The following is a 17,455-nucleotide window of genomic DNA, read 5'->3' as shown; positions in this document are numbered from 1 at the left end:
CCAGGTAAGTGAGGTTAAGGATTTGTGGGGTGTTTTTTTAAATTGCATTGCATTGTAGTTTTGTTCAATGTTGCATTGTATTATACTGTTGTTGTTTTTGTTTTAGTAGATTCTTACAGCATATAACAACATTGTACACTTAAGTAATAACATATCCCACCCTAAACCCCACTGCAGAAAAGGCCCGTTCTCATGTTGCCACCCCCCGGACCTCTCATGGGGGAGGCACACACAAAAAAGGCATCAGATTATAATCTCAGGGTCCATGTAGGTTCACCAGAAGATGGTGCTTAGGCAATACATGCAAAATAACCTACTAAATTCTTATCCCAGATTACCATTTGTATAGAAAGCGGTAAGCAGCTTAATTTAACCAAAAGGTTTTATAATGTGAAGGGAGTCCCCTGTTCATTTTTTAGCCATATGTACACTAAAGCCATACCAGTAAGTTACAAACAAAGCATTTGTGCTTCAAACCTTGTGCCAATTTTATTTTATTAGTCAATTTTTCCAACAAGTGCTATTTGCCATACTTTATTGTACCAATTTGTCAGAGCAGCACCCTCTAAATTCTTCCAGCAACTCATTATTATGAGCCTGCCTTGCTAGTGAAGGAGAACTTATTAGAGGTTTGAGATGTAAGTTAATGTTATCTGCCTTGGAGAAAATATGAACAGTAACAGCTCTGGACACTAAAAAGACGTTTTGTCCAGTAATTGCTTTTATTTCGACAAATACTTCCTCCCAGAACTGAGTCACTTTCCCACATGTCCACCACATATATTGATTAGAGCCTAATGTTCCACAACCTCTCTAACATTTTGGTGAGTAGGAAGAGCTAAAATAGGTTAACTGCATAAGGGCGAGATAGGTATTTGTGCACCACTGTAGTATTCGTGGTAGTGCCGAACTCCAGTTATTGAAAGTGGTTTTCTGTGAGCCGGAAACACATACCCCCAACACCTTATTTGAATTTACAGTATGTTTTTACAATATAATTCACCTTAAGGTGAAAATGCTAATTATAATTGTGGCGCCCTGGCTATTAATATAAAAAATGATTCTCAAAGGATAGTTGGGCAGCCACAGTTCTAATTATCAGATTTCTAAATGTATTTATTTATTATACTAATATCCAAATTACCTCCCACAGAATTCAGAGTGGCGTATTCAGTTCTTCCTCATCCCATTTTTTATTACAACAACCACCCTCTGAGGTTAGCTGAGTAAGAGGGATGGTGAAAATCAGGCCATGAGCTTCATGGGGGCTTGAACCCAGATCTCCCCTGGGCCAGTCCAACACTCTAATCATTGCTCTGGCTCTCACATTGTTGACTACAGCACTGAGCTGAGATTTCAGGTAATCACGGAAGGAAATCATGAAGTATTTTACTGCAAGTGTAATAGAAAGGCGTGGGAGACAAGTTTTGGACTTTGCCCTCTGACCAAAGATGACAGCTAGCAGAATCCTACTTACACAGATCCAGGGGTGTTTGAGGGCCTCACATGCATTGATACGTTTGGCAGGATTGATTGTAAGCATTTTGTTGATGAGGTCTTTGGCTTCTGGGGTCACCGTGTCCCATTCTGGTGAAGGAAACTTGAAGAAGAAGAAAAAAACACATATCCGTGTCACACAAAATCAAGATTATTATTATTTTGACACAAAGAATTTGAAAGGAATTTCAATGGCATGGCTGTTATTCTACGCTTTCTGGGCCTTCAAATCCCCCGATTTCTAAGCAAGTTGAATCAAATCAAAGAAGCATAAAATGGGAGTGGACCCAGAAGATTAACTGATATATAGGTTATGTCTGTTTGTTTTATTAGAGAAAAATAATGCAAACTACCCCAAGAGGCATAGCAAAGCCTAAAAATATCTAAATAAAAAGCAACAACGAGCAACATGAAGGGACGTGCTGGAGAAAACAGGTGAGCATAATCTCCTAAGACAGGTGGGAAAGGATACCCACTTCTGAATGCCACTAATTCTTGCTTGTTGATTACCACAAGCAGCCACATCACCAGGGAAAGCACAAACACCTGTTAAGTTTGCTGGCTGTGCTCCTGAGAGCAGGCTATTACATTATGAAAGGCAATTTGCACAAAGGAGTCCTCCGAGACAGCAAGAAGGATAATCATGCTGAAGAATAGACATTTGTACATTTGAAAATACATCACTATGGGCATCGCATAGGAATGAGCTTGACAGGAGGGGGGGGGGAACCTCTCATAATTCTGAAACGACTTTTGGCTGCCGCTTCTGCAGCTGCCAGACTCAAGGATTCTGAGCTGTGAGAAAGTATGATGGATATACTGTAGGCGGTGCTGGTATCTTGCATGGCTCATTTCACATTTCTCCATCCCGGGCACACACATAGAAACTTGCAAGCGAACCAAGAGAGATCACAGCTGCGGGAATCTGTGACAAATCTAACTGAAGGGTGAAATGAGGAAATGTAAGCCGCACCAGAAAATGAAAGGGGAGGGGCGAGTTTGTATAGAGAGAAGAGAACATCCGTTATAGGTGTGTGTAATAGAGACAGGGACAATTAAAAAATGCATTAAGAACTACATGGAGAGAGTTTTGTTTGTGACAGGGAACGGAAACCATATGTTCTTGGACTCCAGCTCCCATCAGCTACCTCCAGCAAATACAGTGGGTCATGGGCATTTGCAGTACAGCAACACCAGGAAGACCAAATCTCCCATACCCCTTGTTTATGTCATCAGTTATTTATTTTTTTGAAAATGAACACCTTGTTTTACCTCCAAAAGAAATCAAATCAGCTTTTGTTCATATGACTACACAGGGTCTACCTGGGTTCCCCAAAACGGCACCCTGAGACACCCCATATGGCACCCAAAGGCCACCACTACTCTCAATTTTTATTTTTAATTGAGCTTTGTTGGCTTTAGGGAGATTTGTCTGGTTGTGAAGAGGTCACCTGATTTGAGGGGGGGGGGCTATTTATTCTGTTCGTGTTTTATTTGCTTTGGGGCGGGTGTATAGGTGTTTTGTCTGGGGTGGTGGTGGTTATGAGAACTCCCATTTTTTTCTTCAGTGAAATGGCCATTCTGTGGTGCAAATGACTGTTCCCTGTATGCGTCCCTGGACTCAAAAAGGTTGGGGGGGACCCCTGGGATATACAATCTTGTGGTTTCTCTTCTTACATAATGGCCGTTTCCCCCACACATTAGTTCTTTAAAGTTCCTGAAAAGTTAATTGTGCAATGTTGCTTGTAGATTAAAATGGCAGACAGATAATAGGAATGAAAGGAAAAAAACAACAACGCATCATAGGAATGACTGGATGCTAGAATCACAAGCTAATACTTAGCCGTTTTGCATCACTGTCATCTCCACTATTATCATATTATAGTGAGCTATCATCAGAAAACAACAAATTGAGGTATTACATCATATGCTCCAGCCTTGATCTGTTGGTAGAGCCTGTGCTGATCTTCATCCCAAAAAGGAGGGTATCCCACCAGGAGAATGTAGAGGATAACACCTGGGGAAGGTGACAATAAGGACACATGAATATAAGAAGAGCCTGCAGGATCAGGCCAATGGCCCAACTAGTCCACCATCTCACAGTGGCCAAACAGATGCCCGAGAAAAACCTACAAGCAGGACCTGAGCAGGAGAGCTCTCTCTCTCTCTCTCTCCTCCTGCAGTTTCCAGCAAGCTGGTATTCAGAAGCATACGGATTCCAAACTGGAGGCGGAGCACAGCCATTATGGCAAGCCTTATCCCTTATGAATTTGTCTAATCCTCCTTCAAAGCCATTTTCAAGTTGGTTAGTAATCACTGGCAGCAAGTTCCATATTTGAACTAATCACTATATTTTATTTGTCCTGAATCTTCCAACATTCAGCTTCATTGGATGCCCAGGAGTTCTAGCATTGCGAGATGGAGAAAACACTGTCTCTGTTCACTTTCTGCTTACCACACATAATTCTATAGACTTCTATAATGCCGTCTCTTGCACGCCTTTCCTCTAAAATAAGAAGCCTCAGAAACTGCAACCTTTCCTCACAGGGGAGTCAGTTCCATCCCCTTGATCAACTTTGTTTGCTCTTTTCTGGACCTTTTCCAAATCTACAAAACCGTTTTTTTTGTGGTGTGACAATAGCGTTGAACTAAGTCAAAACAACTCAAATAAATATTTTCCAAGGGAACTGACACAGCTTTCTGCAACTGGATCACCCAGCTTATTAAAAAAAAGCAAACAAAACTTTGAAGCAGATTTGGACTGGAGCTATGTTCATGCGAAATGGGGCTCATATTTGGATCAGAGCCATTTGCTGATGGAAGGACTGTTTATATTCTCCTTTCACTATCTCTTTACTCCTCCAAAATCCCCCCTGAATAAAGCTACCTGCCCTTTCCCCCTAGAGCAGGAATGGGGAGCAGTTCAAATGCAGCTCCCCATGCCTCTTGATCCAACCCAGGAAGGAGCAAGAGGGGCCAGCTCCATTCTCCTGCCTACCAACATCCTTCAAATCTCTCCTTCCCCTCCGTCGAATTTATGCTAGCCCACGTCCACATGATTTTAATTGTATTGCAATGATTTATTGTAAACTGTCTTGGAAAGTTATATACCGTTAAAAAGTGGGTCTATAAAAAATAATATCTAGCAGAGGATTTTAGGAGGAGCGAAGCAATGAAATATAAAAGCTCGCTTACAGAGGCTTTTAAAGGATGAAAAAGAAAATCCCAGAAATAAAAAAAGATCTTACCACACGCCCACATGTCTACTGGCTTTCCATAGGGATCTTTTCGTAGTACCTCTGGGGAAAGATATCCTGGCGTACCAGCAAAACCTTAAAAAAGAAAATATCATTCTTGTAAAACGATCCATATAACATCAGTTATTCTTTTAGAACATACTTTAGATATTTGTGAGTCTACTGCATTTTCAGCAACTCTTCCAACTTTAACTATCTGTAGGGAAAGAGATGTACTGCTCCTTGTTCTGAAATAGGCATTTGTGAATCGGTATCATGAATTTCAGGCTTTCAGCTCTGAAAAAGGCAAATGAATTCAGAGAATCTCAACAGGTACATGGGGAGAAATCTTCCTGTATTCTTCATTCAGCCCCTTACACCCCACCCAATCTCTGTATCTTACACCCCACCCAATCTCTGTATCTTCTTTCCTCAACTGCTCTCCCTCCCCCAGCGTCCTGGAGGGAGCTCTATAGGGTTACAGCAAATTGCTAAGAGAGAATCAGGTGTAAGCTGGGCTCCTTAAAGAGATTTTGCAGGATCAGGCCTACAGTACATGACAGGTGATCCAACACACTCCAAGACATCTTTGATGATCTGGTTTGCCCTCAATGATGTTATTACCCTTGCTGACTATGTATTATCATGATATCATCATGTTCACAAAGTGACTCCCGGTTGACCTGGTATCATTATATGGAGAAAATATAGGCCCCAATAAAAGGGGAAGGGGGAAGAATGACAGTAATCAAGTCTTGGGCCCACAAAACTTCATTTTGACAATGAAGATGAAAGACCACCGCCTATTAAATTTGTACCCTGCTCTTCTTCCAATGAACTGAAGGTGTTACACAGAGGTTTATCCCATGCTACCCTCAGAACAACCCCATGAGGTAGGTTCAGCTGTATGGGAGCTGTGAAAAAAGCTGCTAATAACTTCCTGGAGGATTGTGCACAAAAAGATTTAACGCTCAGCATTTCTCAAGAGGTGTGTTGGGAGGGGAGCTGTTTGAGGGAAGAATCAGCTAGAATGGTGACTAGGGATAAAATACAGAAAGTGCCCAAAACACACCCACCTGAGGAAGGGCTACAGCACAGTGGGAGAATGCATTCTTTGCATGCAAAAAATCCCAGGTTCAATCCCTGGCACCTCCAGATAGAACTACAAAGGAATCTTGCTCGACACCCCTGAGAGCTGCTGCCAATTGGCGTCGACAATACTGAACTAGACTGGCCAGTGGTATAAGGCAGCTTTTTAGTTTCCATGTGAATAAGATGGCACAGCAGGATACATACAGAGAGGAAATGGGTAAGTCAGAATGTTCTCTTACCAAACCAAGCCTGTTGTTCACCTTGCACTTCAATAGCCAATCCAAAATCTGCCAGTTTTACAGCTGCTCCCTTTGACTTGCTAGCTAGGAGCAAGTTCTCAGGCTTGATGCAGGGGAAGGAAGAGGAAAGGGGTTGGGGGGAAATGAGAGATCACGTAAGTCATCATTTATTTAAACGCCTACAAAGAAGATGCAGAGATTGTATTTTTTAAAATGGTTTCCAGTTTATAAAAACTTTTAATTGGTTTTTTTTTAGAATTTTGGGGTGTACTGTCGTTTATTGCTTTGATTGCCTCGGACCACGAAGTGTTTTATAAATTTGTTAAATCAATAAATGCTCAAATATGAGTTTCTTTTAATGTATCTACGCAAAACAGAAGAGTTCCAGGATAGATTCTGAGACTCTTCCTCACAGGGCTGTTTTCCTCCCTCTTTGTTAACAAGATCCCCACATGAAAGCTCAGGGCCAAACTACATGTTACACTTAATGCATAGAGTGCACTTACGTCTAATTTTTTCATTTAATTACAGGCACAGAGGATCAGATGACCAACCCTTCGGAGCTACAGGGGGTCCTAATGTTGCTTTCTCCACCTCTGGGGCAGCTTAGAGGGCTAGTAAAAAACAACAACAACAACCTCTCATTGCTTCAATGGGAAGTTTTTCTTCTTTACCAGCTGTCAATAGCCACGTGGAAGGGAGATTTTAGTCCTGATCATTGCAGGAGAAAGAAGGGATAAAGCTTTTCTTCCTGCTCACCGCTCAGCCTAGTTACTCTCTCCCTGTGCCCTTAATTACCGTAAATACAAATTGGAGATATAGCTACACACAGAGATGGTAAAGAAATTTGATTCAGTTTCCATTTGAAGGCGAACCCACGCAATTCACACTTTCACCAGAACTGAAAAACAGCTGTCTATTGAAATTTACACTTCTCTGAATTCTGTGCTGCAGATTTCCAATCAATGTTTACAGCAAATGCATATATTAGGAGAAAGTGTGCAAAAAAGGAACAGATTTGTGAAAATAGCGTACAAAATGCATATTAGGGAAAATTCCTTGTTATTAAAAGTATACATCAGAGGAAACTACTTACAAAAGTGTGTTTATTAGGAGAAATTTGCCCTAATATGTGAATGAATTTTCATGATGATTTCTTTTCAGCGGAAACTGAAATGGAAAGATCCACCCATCTCTAGCTATCCACTATGCATTGGCAACTTGTAGTTTGGCCCTCAGACCCCACCAGGGCTCTTTGACTAGCCTGTCAGCCTCTAGAAAGGCTTCTGAATAAGCAGCTGGACATTAGGTCCTGCTGAGAGTTGAAAAAACTAGGCTACCTTCACTACACTGTATATCTGATTTAAAGCAGCATTTTTAAGTGAGCATATTCTCTTCTCATCCTGCATTCACCACTTCACAAGGTGCTTGAATGTTATTGTAAAGAAGAAAAATTGTGCCTATTGCATATTTCAAAGTGCTCATGAGCACCTCAAAAATCAGAAACAATAATTACAAGCCCTTTATTTGTAGCGGCAAATTCCACTGTTTAAATAGTCATTCTCACTTTCTCCCCATATTTTTTAAAGAAACGACTTTATCATTAAACTAGCAGATTCTTTCCCCCTGCTTGATAAGCACAACCAACACATTGAGAGAGATGCGAATCAGGCCAAAATCTCTCCCCCCTTCTCATTTAAATTAGTTTCACCAAACACGATCACCATTTAAAAATAAAAATAAAAAAGCATCCCAAGATGTTCATCCTCATTTGGGCATAAAAAACATCAAATGGTGGGCACTATTTCTGCCTAAAATATTGCATAAATTATAAAACCGCCACCTGATCTTGCTAGCAGTTTGCCATACTACTTCTATACCCGGAAGAAATTGATCTACAGAGCCTTTTTCATAAGGCAGAGAAGCGAAAGTTGGCCATCATTATTTCCTGGAAAGCACAGCTTATGTAAATTACTTAAAGCCACTGGATGTTTCTATTTATTGGTGACCTTCAACAACCCAGAGCATCAGGCTGTCAGGTCATACATACTTCCCATGTAGGTAAACACAGTAATGCCCATTCACACACAGTATGGGACTATTAAAAGAACTCAATCTCACCCCCTGCTCCTTTAGAAGTGCTTAACACCTGTCAGCAAATATCTTTGGACCCAAAGTACTGTAAAGCAAACATCACTGTCATAAGGAAGTAAATATGCTTCATTACAAACACAGCCACACACTTCAATAGCAAGCTTAACGGACATCCTGGGCTGCTGGACTTTGCCCCTTAAAAGAACATGCACCAGCCATTTCAAGACAACGGGAAAACGCTGATGTGTCTGCCATGCACGAGGTCTGAAGAGGATGGGACAAACGTGCACAAACTGGAGAAAGATATAGGAGATTAAACAGCATACGCTTGAGTGTCTTTCCAGGGAAGGAGCAAGTCAGTGTCCGGATCACAAAGTTGCACTTTAGCTGCAGTTATGCATGTAGTAGAGAGGCGGCCATCATTTAGCTTTTCTCTTGTTTAGGCCATGTCAACATAATGGCCAGACAGCGTATTTTTGTGTGGATATCGAAAGGCTTCCAACTTCAAGTTTAGGGTTTTATATCTGAGATTCCGGAGCATCTGAAGGTCTAGCCTGTTTTAATCAGTGGTGACTCTGTCGCCGTAAAGGGTATTTTCTGTCCGGATCAAGGCTTTTCAGCTAATGTGAATCCTGTCTGTCACTGAAAATGCTTCGTATCTCAGTCACACCTGAGCCAGGTATGAAAAACAGCTTCTTTCCCCACCAGAAATCCCGCAGAAGAACTTTTGCTTAGAAAGACACAAACATGGTTGCTCTACAGTAAAATGCTGCTCAGGCATTTCAGAAGTTTTTTTAATTCTTTCAAGAGGAGGTCCACCAAAACCCATCCATTTCGACCTTTAGGACTGGGTAAGAAGCCTGCAGTCCTCTGCTGAATTTTATTGGTGGGAAGTCTGAGGTGGGGGTGGGGGGTGAGGATAGAAGGACAGTGGGTGGAAAAATCAAAATGGTTACAGCAATGGAAAGGGGAGAGGAAACAGTGACCTGTTCCTCCCCCCAGCAAGCTGCTGGACAGGGAAATGAAGATAGGAGAGAAAGAAAAAGAGCAGCCCTGCCCATATATAGCAGTGGCCCCACTGGCATTCAACCCCTGAAATATTACGCCAAAGGGATTGCAGCCCTTGACAGAAACAAGGTCCCCTATACCTGCTCCAGGAGGTAGCTGAAGATGCAAGATCTTTAGAAAGGTTGAAGTGGAAAAAGAAGTTTGGGAACCACTGGCTTATGGTTTAAAAATATCAGGACTGATGAGGGGAGAAACAAGATGCAAGGTTGTATTGCTTATTATATATATTCTTGCAATCTACTTTGCCTTTTAAAAATGGGTTGGGGAAGAAGAGGAGGAGGAGGAGGAAGAAGAAGAAGAAGAAGAAAAAGAAGTAGTAGTAATCATCTTCATGGCACTACAGCCAAGGAATCCCCACTCAGTTCTGAGGTAATGGGGGAATACTGGTTATGTAACAGCACAGCAAGAATGCACTAATACTTGGGGGAGGGGAGACGAGTAAGCTCCCTTTTCATTCTGTCAGTGATACTGACAGATTGAGACAAGTGCAGCGCAAGGCCAAATGGAATTATGAATAATTCATTTCTCATGTCAACCTGGCAGCGGAAAGATGAGTATAAAACTGCAAGAACTTCTGCGCTCCCTTTGAAGGGCACAGTGAAAACAACATCAACAAACCATGCAGTGATTGGGTTTGTATAATTTGAAAGGTGTTATGGAAACTGCAATCATAAAAGAGCTCAGCTGTGAACAGAGCAACTCCAAGTGTTTTCAACAGGACAGATTTAGGTGTGCACTAATCTTTCCTTGTGAATCAAACCAACGCAGGAGTCATGCAGCATCTTAAAGACTGAACTATGCGTTGTGGGCATAAGCTTTTGTGGACTTGCGAGTCCGTATCTTATGATGTGCAATAAAATGGTCATCCAAAGGTGTAAGTATACACACTCTGAGTACAGAAAGACGACAGTGCACGTGCGTGCACTATGCTTTCATTACGAAGTGATTTTTCAAGTAATGGAAGCCATGGATGTCTTAAAGAATTATGCAGAACACAAATAAATAGAGGACTCAATCAAATGAATACAAGATCCAATCAGCTTGGAAGTGACCTATTTCTGGCTGCTGTCCCCAAACAGCAAAATTAATAATGTTTATGTGCCCTCCCCAACCTGGTGCCCTCCAGATATTTTGGAAGACAATCATCCCCTTTCATCTGCCATGCTGATTGGCACTGATGGAAACTGGGGTGCAAAATATCTGGCGGTTAGCGCCAGACTAGGGAAGGGTGGTGTAAGCACTGCTTTCTATAGTCACCCTGAGGATTTCAATGTCAAATCTGTTAATGAATGCTAATACAGAGACCTCGGTGTGAAGGAGTTTTCCTTTGATTTTTTCTTTTTTTCTTTTACTTGCTAGGTATATGGACAACTTTAAGGTCCTTTAGGAGAACATATACCAATGGTTTAAGAATGTATCAAATGGAGCTAAAAGTGTAATTTTCCTCGATGATGATAATTAGGATGATGTGAATTCATTTCTGTACTGCAAACTCATACAAAAATATATCAACGTGGTGTAAAAAATCTCCATTAAAATCCTAACAATATATGCCCTGCTTACTTTTCAGATCTTTGTGAGCCTTCCTAACATATAAGAAGTTTTTAAATAAATATATCTATATACATATACATATAAAAAAGAAAAAAGGTAAAGGACCCCTGGACGGTTAAGTCCAGTCAAAGGTGACTATGGGGTTGCGGCGCTCATCTCTTTTTCAGGCCGAGGGAGACGGCATTTGTCCACAGTCAGCTTTCTGGGTCATGTGGCCAGCACGACCTATTTATCTACTTGTACTGGTGTGCTTTCGAACTGCTAGGCTGGCAGGATCTGGGACAGAGCATTGGGAGCTCACCCGTCATGGGGATTTGAACCAACAACATTCACAAGCATCTAGCAGGGTAGGTGTCAAGCAGTAGCATAGTAGGGCGCCTGCAAAGGGCCCATAACCCAGCAAGCAGAGTCACTGGCAAGATCTTTCCTTGTCATGGACTGGTTGGATGCAGAGGAATGATGGGCGGAATCAGCTCCTGAGCAGGCCTTGTTTCTTCTTCTAATAAACCTACTCCATGTGATTTATTGCTCCCTCACACTCCTGCGACCTGCTCGTTTTCTTCACCATTGCAACCTACTTGTTCGGACAACAGTGGTAGTGAAAAGGGAGGAGCAATACATGTTACTGCCTGCTTACTCACTGGCAAGCAAGTGAATGGTAGTAATGATGAAGAAGGAGAGAAGAAACAGGAATAGCTGGTGCCAACAGTGGGGGCACTGGGAGGGTGGGAGGCTATGGACAATGTCTTACTCAAGGGCCCTCCCAAAACCCATTGCATTGTGTGTTTTAAGAATGGGTTTCAAAATTAATAGGCATTTGCTTTTTTTTTACTTAGTCCGGAAGCAGAAAGATAAAAAGGAAAAAAGCAAGAAAAGAAAGAAAGCTGAGAACAATGTGAACCCAACGAAACTAACAGCTGGCATAAAATAGGAAGCTGATGCTGAATAGCTGAACATATGTATGGTGGTGGTAACAGGGCTGGCAAAGCATCCCAATGTACTCAGTGGCAAAACACATCAGTCCTTCCATCTCGTGACCCTGGAGGAAGAGTAGATAAAAAATAACATCCAAAGGAAAATGGGCTGGGAGATTTCTGGGAGGTAGAAAGAGATGCCCCCAGCAGCTTAGCACACTCAGTCACAGCTTCTCACTCTTTGATTCAAAATGGATTGATGTGGAATCAAGCATCACTTGATAACTCTTCTGCTGGTTCGCTCCTATCCACGGCTTCAGTGACGTATACGCCAAAGGAGAACAGCAAAGGAAAGTACGTCTAAACCTGCAAGGGGATTTGGTAATTTGGTGTCTCTTTTATGTGGAAGCTTTCAGAACTGTCCAGGCAACCATCAAGTTAACAAGTGGGCACCTCTTTGCCCCTCTACATGCAAGAATGCAGCTAAAAGGAGCGCTTTGAGACCGTGTGGTGTAGGTTCTCTCTTCCCCAACAGCATTACTCACCTTCAAGTCCCGATGGACTACGCCCATCTGATGGCAGTGTAGCACAGCCTCCAGGATCTGCTGAATGCAATGACTGCATGCAAACACCAGGGGGCGTGTGTTAGTTCCAAGCCGTACACTCACTGTCTGTATACCCTCAGCGAGACTGGGTTATAGTGCAAAACCAGCAAACAGAGACTGTAATGCGCAACCTCCGGAAATGGACCCGCATTCCTCGGCTAGAGTAGCTAACTTCCTCAGGCGTGAGTGTGCTGCTATGAAGCAGCTCATTTAGCTCATTTTGATTTCAGCAGTGCTAAGGAGGAACGGCCCAAAATAGGGTGTACTTTCACACACAAATCTAATTTTTGGCCGTATAACCTCCCAGAGCTATTTGCAAGCTTGTATTAAATATCTGGTGCTGTTTGTTCCTTCTATTTATTTGAAGGTGATGGTTATTTTGCACAAGCCAACCTGCAGTTAATATTACTTTTAGGCAGTAATGCGTTTTTAAGGCAAATTACTTACTCCTCATGGTTTCAGTTAGCCGAGTGATTACCGGTAGGTGCTTGCTCTTGCCTGAGGGTTTGTCCTACTCTAGCAAAGCAATGCCAAACCAGTTGTTCTGCTACTATAACCCAAAGTCTCTGCACAGAAGTGGTGTGTTGTTGTTGTTTTTTTTAAAGCAAAAACCTGCAGGCTGACATACATCACAGCCAAAGTTTATGTGGCAGGTGCAAACTCCTTCCTATGTTTGTGGAGATATCTATCATACCACAGAGATAAGTGGTGGAAAAAAATTAATCCTGGAAGGTCACTTTGTCTTGCCACACCTATTTCAGCTTCTACCGTGATGTATGCTAGACCTGTGACACTTGCAAATTTGAAAGCAGCACCATGCATTATCCATTTGTCATCCTGAGGATGAGAAAGGAAAGCGAAGGGGACTTCTCAGCCAAACCCACCCTACAGCCTCAAGCCAAGAAAAGGAAAGGAAAGGAAAGAGAGAAAAACACTTCTTAGCCAACCTATGGGCACCAGATACTGACCTTCAGGTCTCTGTGAACTATGCCATTAAGGTGACAATGATTAACACTTTCTAGAATCTGCTGTATACAATGACTGCAGAGATACAAGGGCAGAATGGAAGGGAAAAAACATTTTAAAGGCACATAATCACATTAAATGCAAAAATCAAAATGAAAGTAACTTGAAATTAATAATAATAATAATAATAATAATAATAATAATATCACATTTTGGACACATTCCAATTACACGCTGGTCTGCAACACAGCAATGCTGTGTACAGAAATTTTAAGATTTACTAAAAAAATAAAAGAAAAAGAAAGGACATTTAACACATAACATGTGACATCATTAGACAGAATCCTTTGTCGTGTATTTCCCACTCATTGAATGGCAGGAATATTAGGGAAAAAATGGCAATCTTTAGTTAAACTATTATTATTTTTTTGGCAAATTATTTGGGTGAGTCTAGATGCTGTTTATTTTGGTAGTCCTTACAAACAATGTAAGTGTTGTCAATGTGAATAGAATAGAGAACATGCATAAAAAACTGGTCACTATGCACATCATCAGACATTATGAAGACTGTGTACCACTGAACAGTCACCAATAGTGGATTCTGCATATTGCCTAGTCCAAGGGTTCACAAACTGTGCTCTGTGAGCTTCTTTTAGGTGGCCCGCAGCATGCCAGCATGAAATCTTGATACTGATTTTTAATTCTATTTTTATTGTTTCTTCTATTTCTTATGCTGCATTTTATTCTGCTATAATCTGAATTCTACAGGAGGATGCAAACTGCAATACAATAAAATACAGTAACAGAAATGAAAGTGTCAAGAATACAATTCAAAACCATAGAGCACCCATCACAGCGCACTGCAACTGTTATAAAGGGCAGAAAAACTATGAAGTAAGTCCACCAGGGTCACCAGCAATTCTAAGCTGGTCAATTGAGGGGAGTCTGGGAACCACTGGCACAGTCAATACATCTATATGTGAATGATGTTGGCAAATCACACTGTATTCTCAACTTGAAACCCATGGGCATTCACTGGTTAATACATTGTCCCAATTGACTTGGAGGTTATACAAACTGACTGTAAAATATGTACAATACTTTTTCACTTTGTGCACATTCTCCATGGTGTCTAATGAGTGGCACAATGACTGGATTTTAAGCACATGCGCTATCCAATCCACACTAACCCCAACATATTTAAGAACACACACACACACACACACACAAATACAAATTCAACACTTGAACAAGAGGAACAGAAAGGGAGAAGTACAAATTAAACAATAACTTAAAAAGGCACAAAATGTTGCCCCTTAATTATAAGGGAAAAATCTGAAAACTATCAGTGCAATTCATTGAGGATCTGTAACATTTAATCTAGAACAGATGTATGTTTAGCAGGCATGTCCAAAAGTAATAAAAGGAAGCCCAAACACTTTATTATGTTTCTTTAAACCAAATGCATAAAATATGTTTTCTCTTGCTAAGCCCAGAGAACTAAGCTGTAATCTAAGATACAAATTAAGACACTTTGATTTGGTCACAAAAACACACAGTTTGTCATTTTACACATCCATATTTGAATTTTTTTAAATCAATGTCTACAAGCCGAGAAGACCCAAAGCTTTTTCCAATGTTCTTAGCATATTTATGGCCAAGGTCAAACACACTGAGAATGCTAAAACGTTCATATGAATGAACAAAAAGATTTTCAGATGAGGGGCTCAATAATGACCTTTTAATGCTTTGGTCCTAGACACCCCGCCCCCCAATCTCCCACGGGGAACTACTTGTTAAAAGTTAGGAAACTTTTAAAATCTCACTTTGACTTTGGGAATGGGAAAGGGCAAGAACATACAGGTTTTAGAAAACGTAGTGAAAATGCCCTTTTAGATACACAGAACTGTATGTGTAATTCTCTGGGTTATGACCACTGTCTCTAATACCAGCAAACGTAACTGAATCTTAAGCCCTTGACCTCTGAAGAAGCAGTGTTTGATGATCAGCAGAGGTGGAAAGAAGACTTTATATCAGGGGTTCTTAACCTGGGGCCCATGCATCGGCTTCACCGGGGGGGGGGGTCCATGACCTGGGCACATATGCCAAAATAATAAAATTAACTGTGCTAAATTTTGTATGTGTGTGCATTGGGGGGGGGGGGCTGTCCACAGCTTTCATCAGATTCTCAGAGGGGGTCCGTAACCCAAAAATATCTAAGAACCACTGTCTAGTCATAGAAGATGCCTCCCCTTTCTGTTTTGCATAGCAGAGTACAGAGAGGAAAGAGGGAGTGGTTTTTCTTCCTGGACGGTGCAACAGGAAGAAACCCAAATCCGGCAATCAAAGTATTTTCATCTTGAGCGCCCCTGAGAGAAGCACCTGATGGGGACTGTGTGCTCAGGCTAGAAAGACAAGCAAGGAGATTTCGATCTATTGGCACTGTTCTCCTCAGGGCCAAAATGTTCTCTGAAAGGGATTATTTGTACCAGTGGGCACCACTCACTGAGACTGAAAGGATTGTTTCAGATATTATCACCCACCCACGCCACTTTCTGGAGCTCCCTGTAAAATGGCAATTAGTTAATGCGGAAAGTGGCTTAGGAACACTGCGGTGCCCAGGTGAGATCACCAGCATGCTGAAATGTGTTCCCCCCCTTGCAGGAATCACTCAACCGCTTCCATGTGCTTTATATAAAAACTGAGAAAACAGCAGGCATGGATTTTTGTGTGTGGACATGCATGAGAAGTGCTCATCACAGCGATAAGTATGGAACTCCATATTTCAATGGAGGAAACTACAGTAGATGGGTCTGTTGGGCTAACTGAGAACCACACTTTCCTAGCAAAAAAAAACATTGTGTAAGAATAATCTATGAATAATATTGAAGTTCTGGGACAGTGTGATTTCCCCTGCCAAAAGGCGCACTAGATGATGAGGAAATACTTTGATCCCTTATGGCAGACCAAAGCCACCATCCTTATAAGGAGTGCATCATCAAACTAGGCTTGCCCAATAAATCAATGAATTCCTTGCGTGGAAAGCTGATAATGTGTCCCACTTTTAAGTCAGTACTAATGGGGAACTCCAACCATCATTGTATTATGGTGCCAAATAAAACACTAAAGGGAAATAAACAGCAGATGAACAAGCAGTTAAAAGCCTTGAAATCCAGCACTTACCTTGCATCTGCTTCACTGTAATATTCTCTTGCAACAATATCCTCAAATAATTCACCTCCAGTGACTCTGTTAATGATATAAAGCATTTTTTTTTATATCAGACAAAAATAATCGATAATCCTATGTGTGAGAGAACTCTATACTGCCAAAGTACTGAAAGGGTTGCAAAAGTACTGAATCATGGAGCATCCTCACACATGAAGAAGGTTCACACCACTGCAGCTTATTGGTGCATATATCTGCAGGATACTGGATATTGTAGTAAATGATGTATCTGTTCTTGCAGACCATTTTGCAAAGTGCTCTGCAAGACCCACTGAGGCAAAAAAAAGGATTGCCTAATCTCACTGTGATGTCACGTGATTGACAGGTGGGCGGTTCCCATCCACCTGCCAAGCTTGGCCTGCGAGGGAAGGGGGAGATAATTATCTACCCCACCAGCCAGATCCAGTTACCCACCCCTGATAGATAAGGTGTGAAGCAGCCCTTTGGGATGTTGACCTTCAGCCACCTGCTGTTCTGGGCGCAAGTCACCGAGATATTTGTATGCAATACCAAATAGTTCCAGTAAGTTTTATTCTCCTCGTCCCCCGCCCCCAACGTGCAGGGAAATAACTTACATTATAATGGGCTTTCATTACGGGATCTTCGTAACACAGAAATGCAGGATCTGGTAAGTAATTAACCTCTCAATTACGGGTGTCCACTTTTAGTAGAAGAGGCACAATAGCTTGAAAGGATTTATATCACACTAATAGCCACTCCATCCGCTCGGTTGACAGACAAGCTCCATTTGGCTTTTCGTCAATTGTCATATATCTGTTCCATCAAGCTACAACAAAGGGAGAAGTTGTGAAGCCGAACCACTTTCTCAGGTTAGCTGAGAGAACAGGTCCATTTGGCTTGGCTTCTCTCTGAACTGATGCCACTAAAAGCTCATCATTGTAAAGGAACCTGATCACTGTAGGAGTATTTTAGCTCTAAGTTCTGATGCCTGAGTTTGCTTG

At 41.6% G+C, this 17,455-nt stretch overlaps 1 protein-coding gene across 23 annotated transcripts in view; it reads right to left on the bottom strand.

Moving 5' to 3' along the window:
* Nucleotides 1–17,455, bottom strand: part of CAMK2D (calcium/calmodulin dependent protein kinase II delta) — a 184,494-nt gene that overhangs the window by 81,986 nt on the left and 85,053 nt on the right. For 18 of the 23 annotated variants that reach the window (XR_004427321.1, XM_033160023.1, XM_033160015.1 and 15 more), the window contains 6 exons: nucleotides 16,449–16,514; nucleotides 13,268–13,340; nucleotides 6,065–6,167; nucleotides 4,746–4,829; nucleotides 3,420–3,514; nucleotides 1,478–1,600 (listed from right to left, as the gene is read on the bottom strand). Coding sequence is in view for 22 of the 23 variants with exons in the window: in XM_033160023.1 (XP_033015914.1) it covers nucleotides 1,478–1,600; nucleotides 3,420–3,514; nucleotides 4,746–4,829; nucleotides 6,065–6,167; nucleotides 13,268–13,340; nucleotides 16,449–16,514 (544 nt within the window). In the remaining variant the exon portion in view is untranslated. Of the gene's footprint in view, nucleotides 1–1,477; nucleotides 1,601–3,419; nucleotides 3,515–4,745; nucleotides 4,830–6,064; nucleotides 6,168–12,239; nucleotides 12,313–13,267; nucleotides 13,341–16,448; nucleotides 16,515–17,455 lie in introns of those variants that run through there. The other 5 variants (XM_033160016.1, XM_033160019.1, XM_033160031.1 and 2 more) reach the window with 2 other exon arrangements.

This window comes from Lacerta agilis, chromosome 9 (genome assembly GCF_009819535.1).
Source record: "Lacerta agilis isolate rLacAgi1 chromosome 9, rLacAgi1.pri, whole genome shotgun sequence".
Lineage (NCBI taxonomy): Eukaryota > Metazoa > Chordata > Lepidosauria > Squamata > Lacertidae > Lacerta > Lacerta agilis.
Note: the sequence above shows the minus strand (reverse complement) of the source record. Positions and strands in the feature narration are given on the sequence as shown.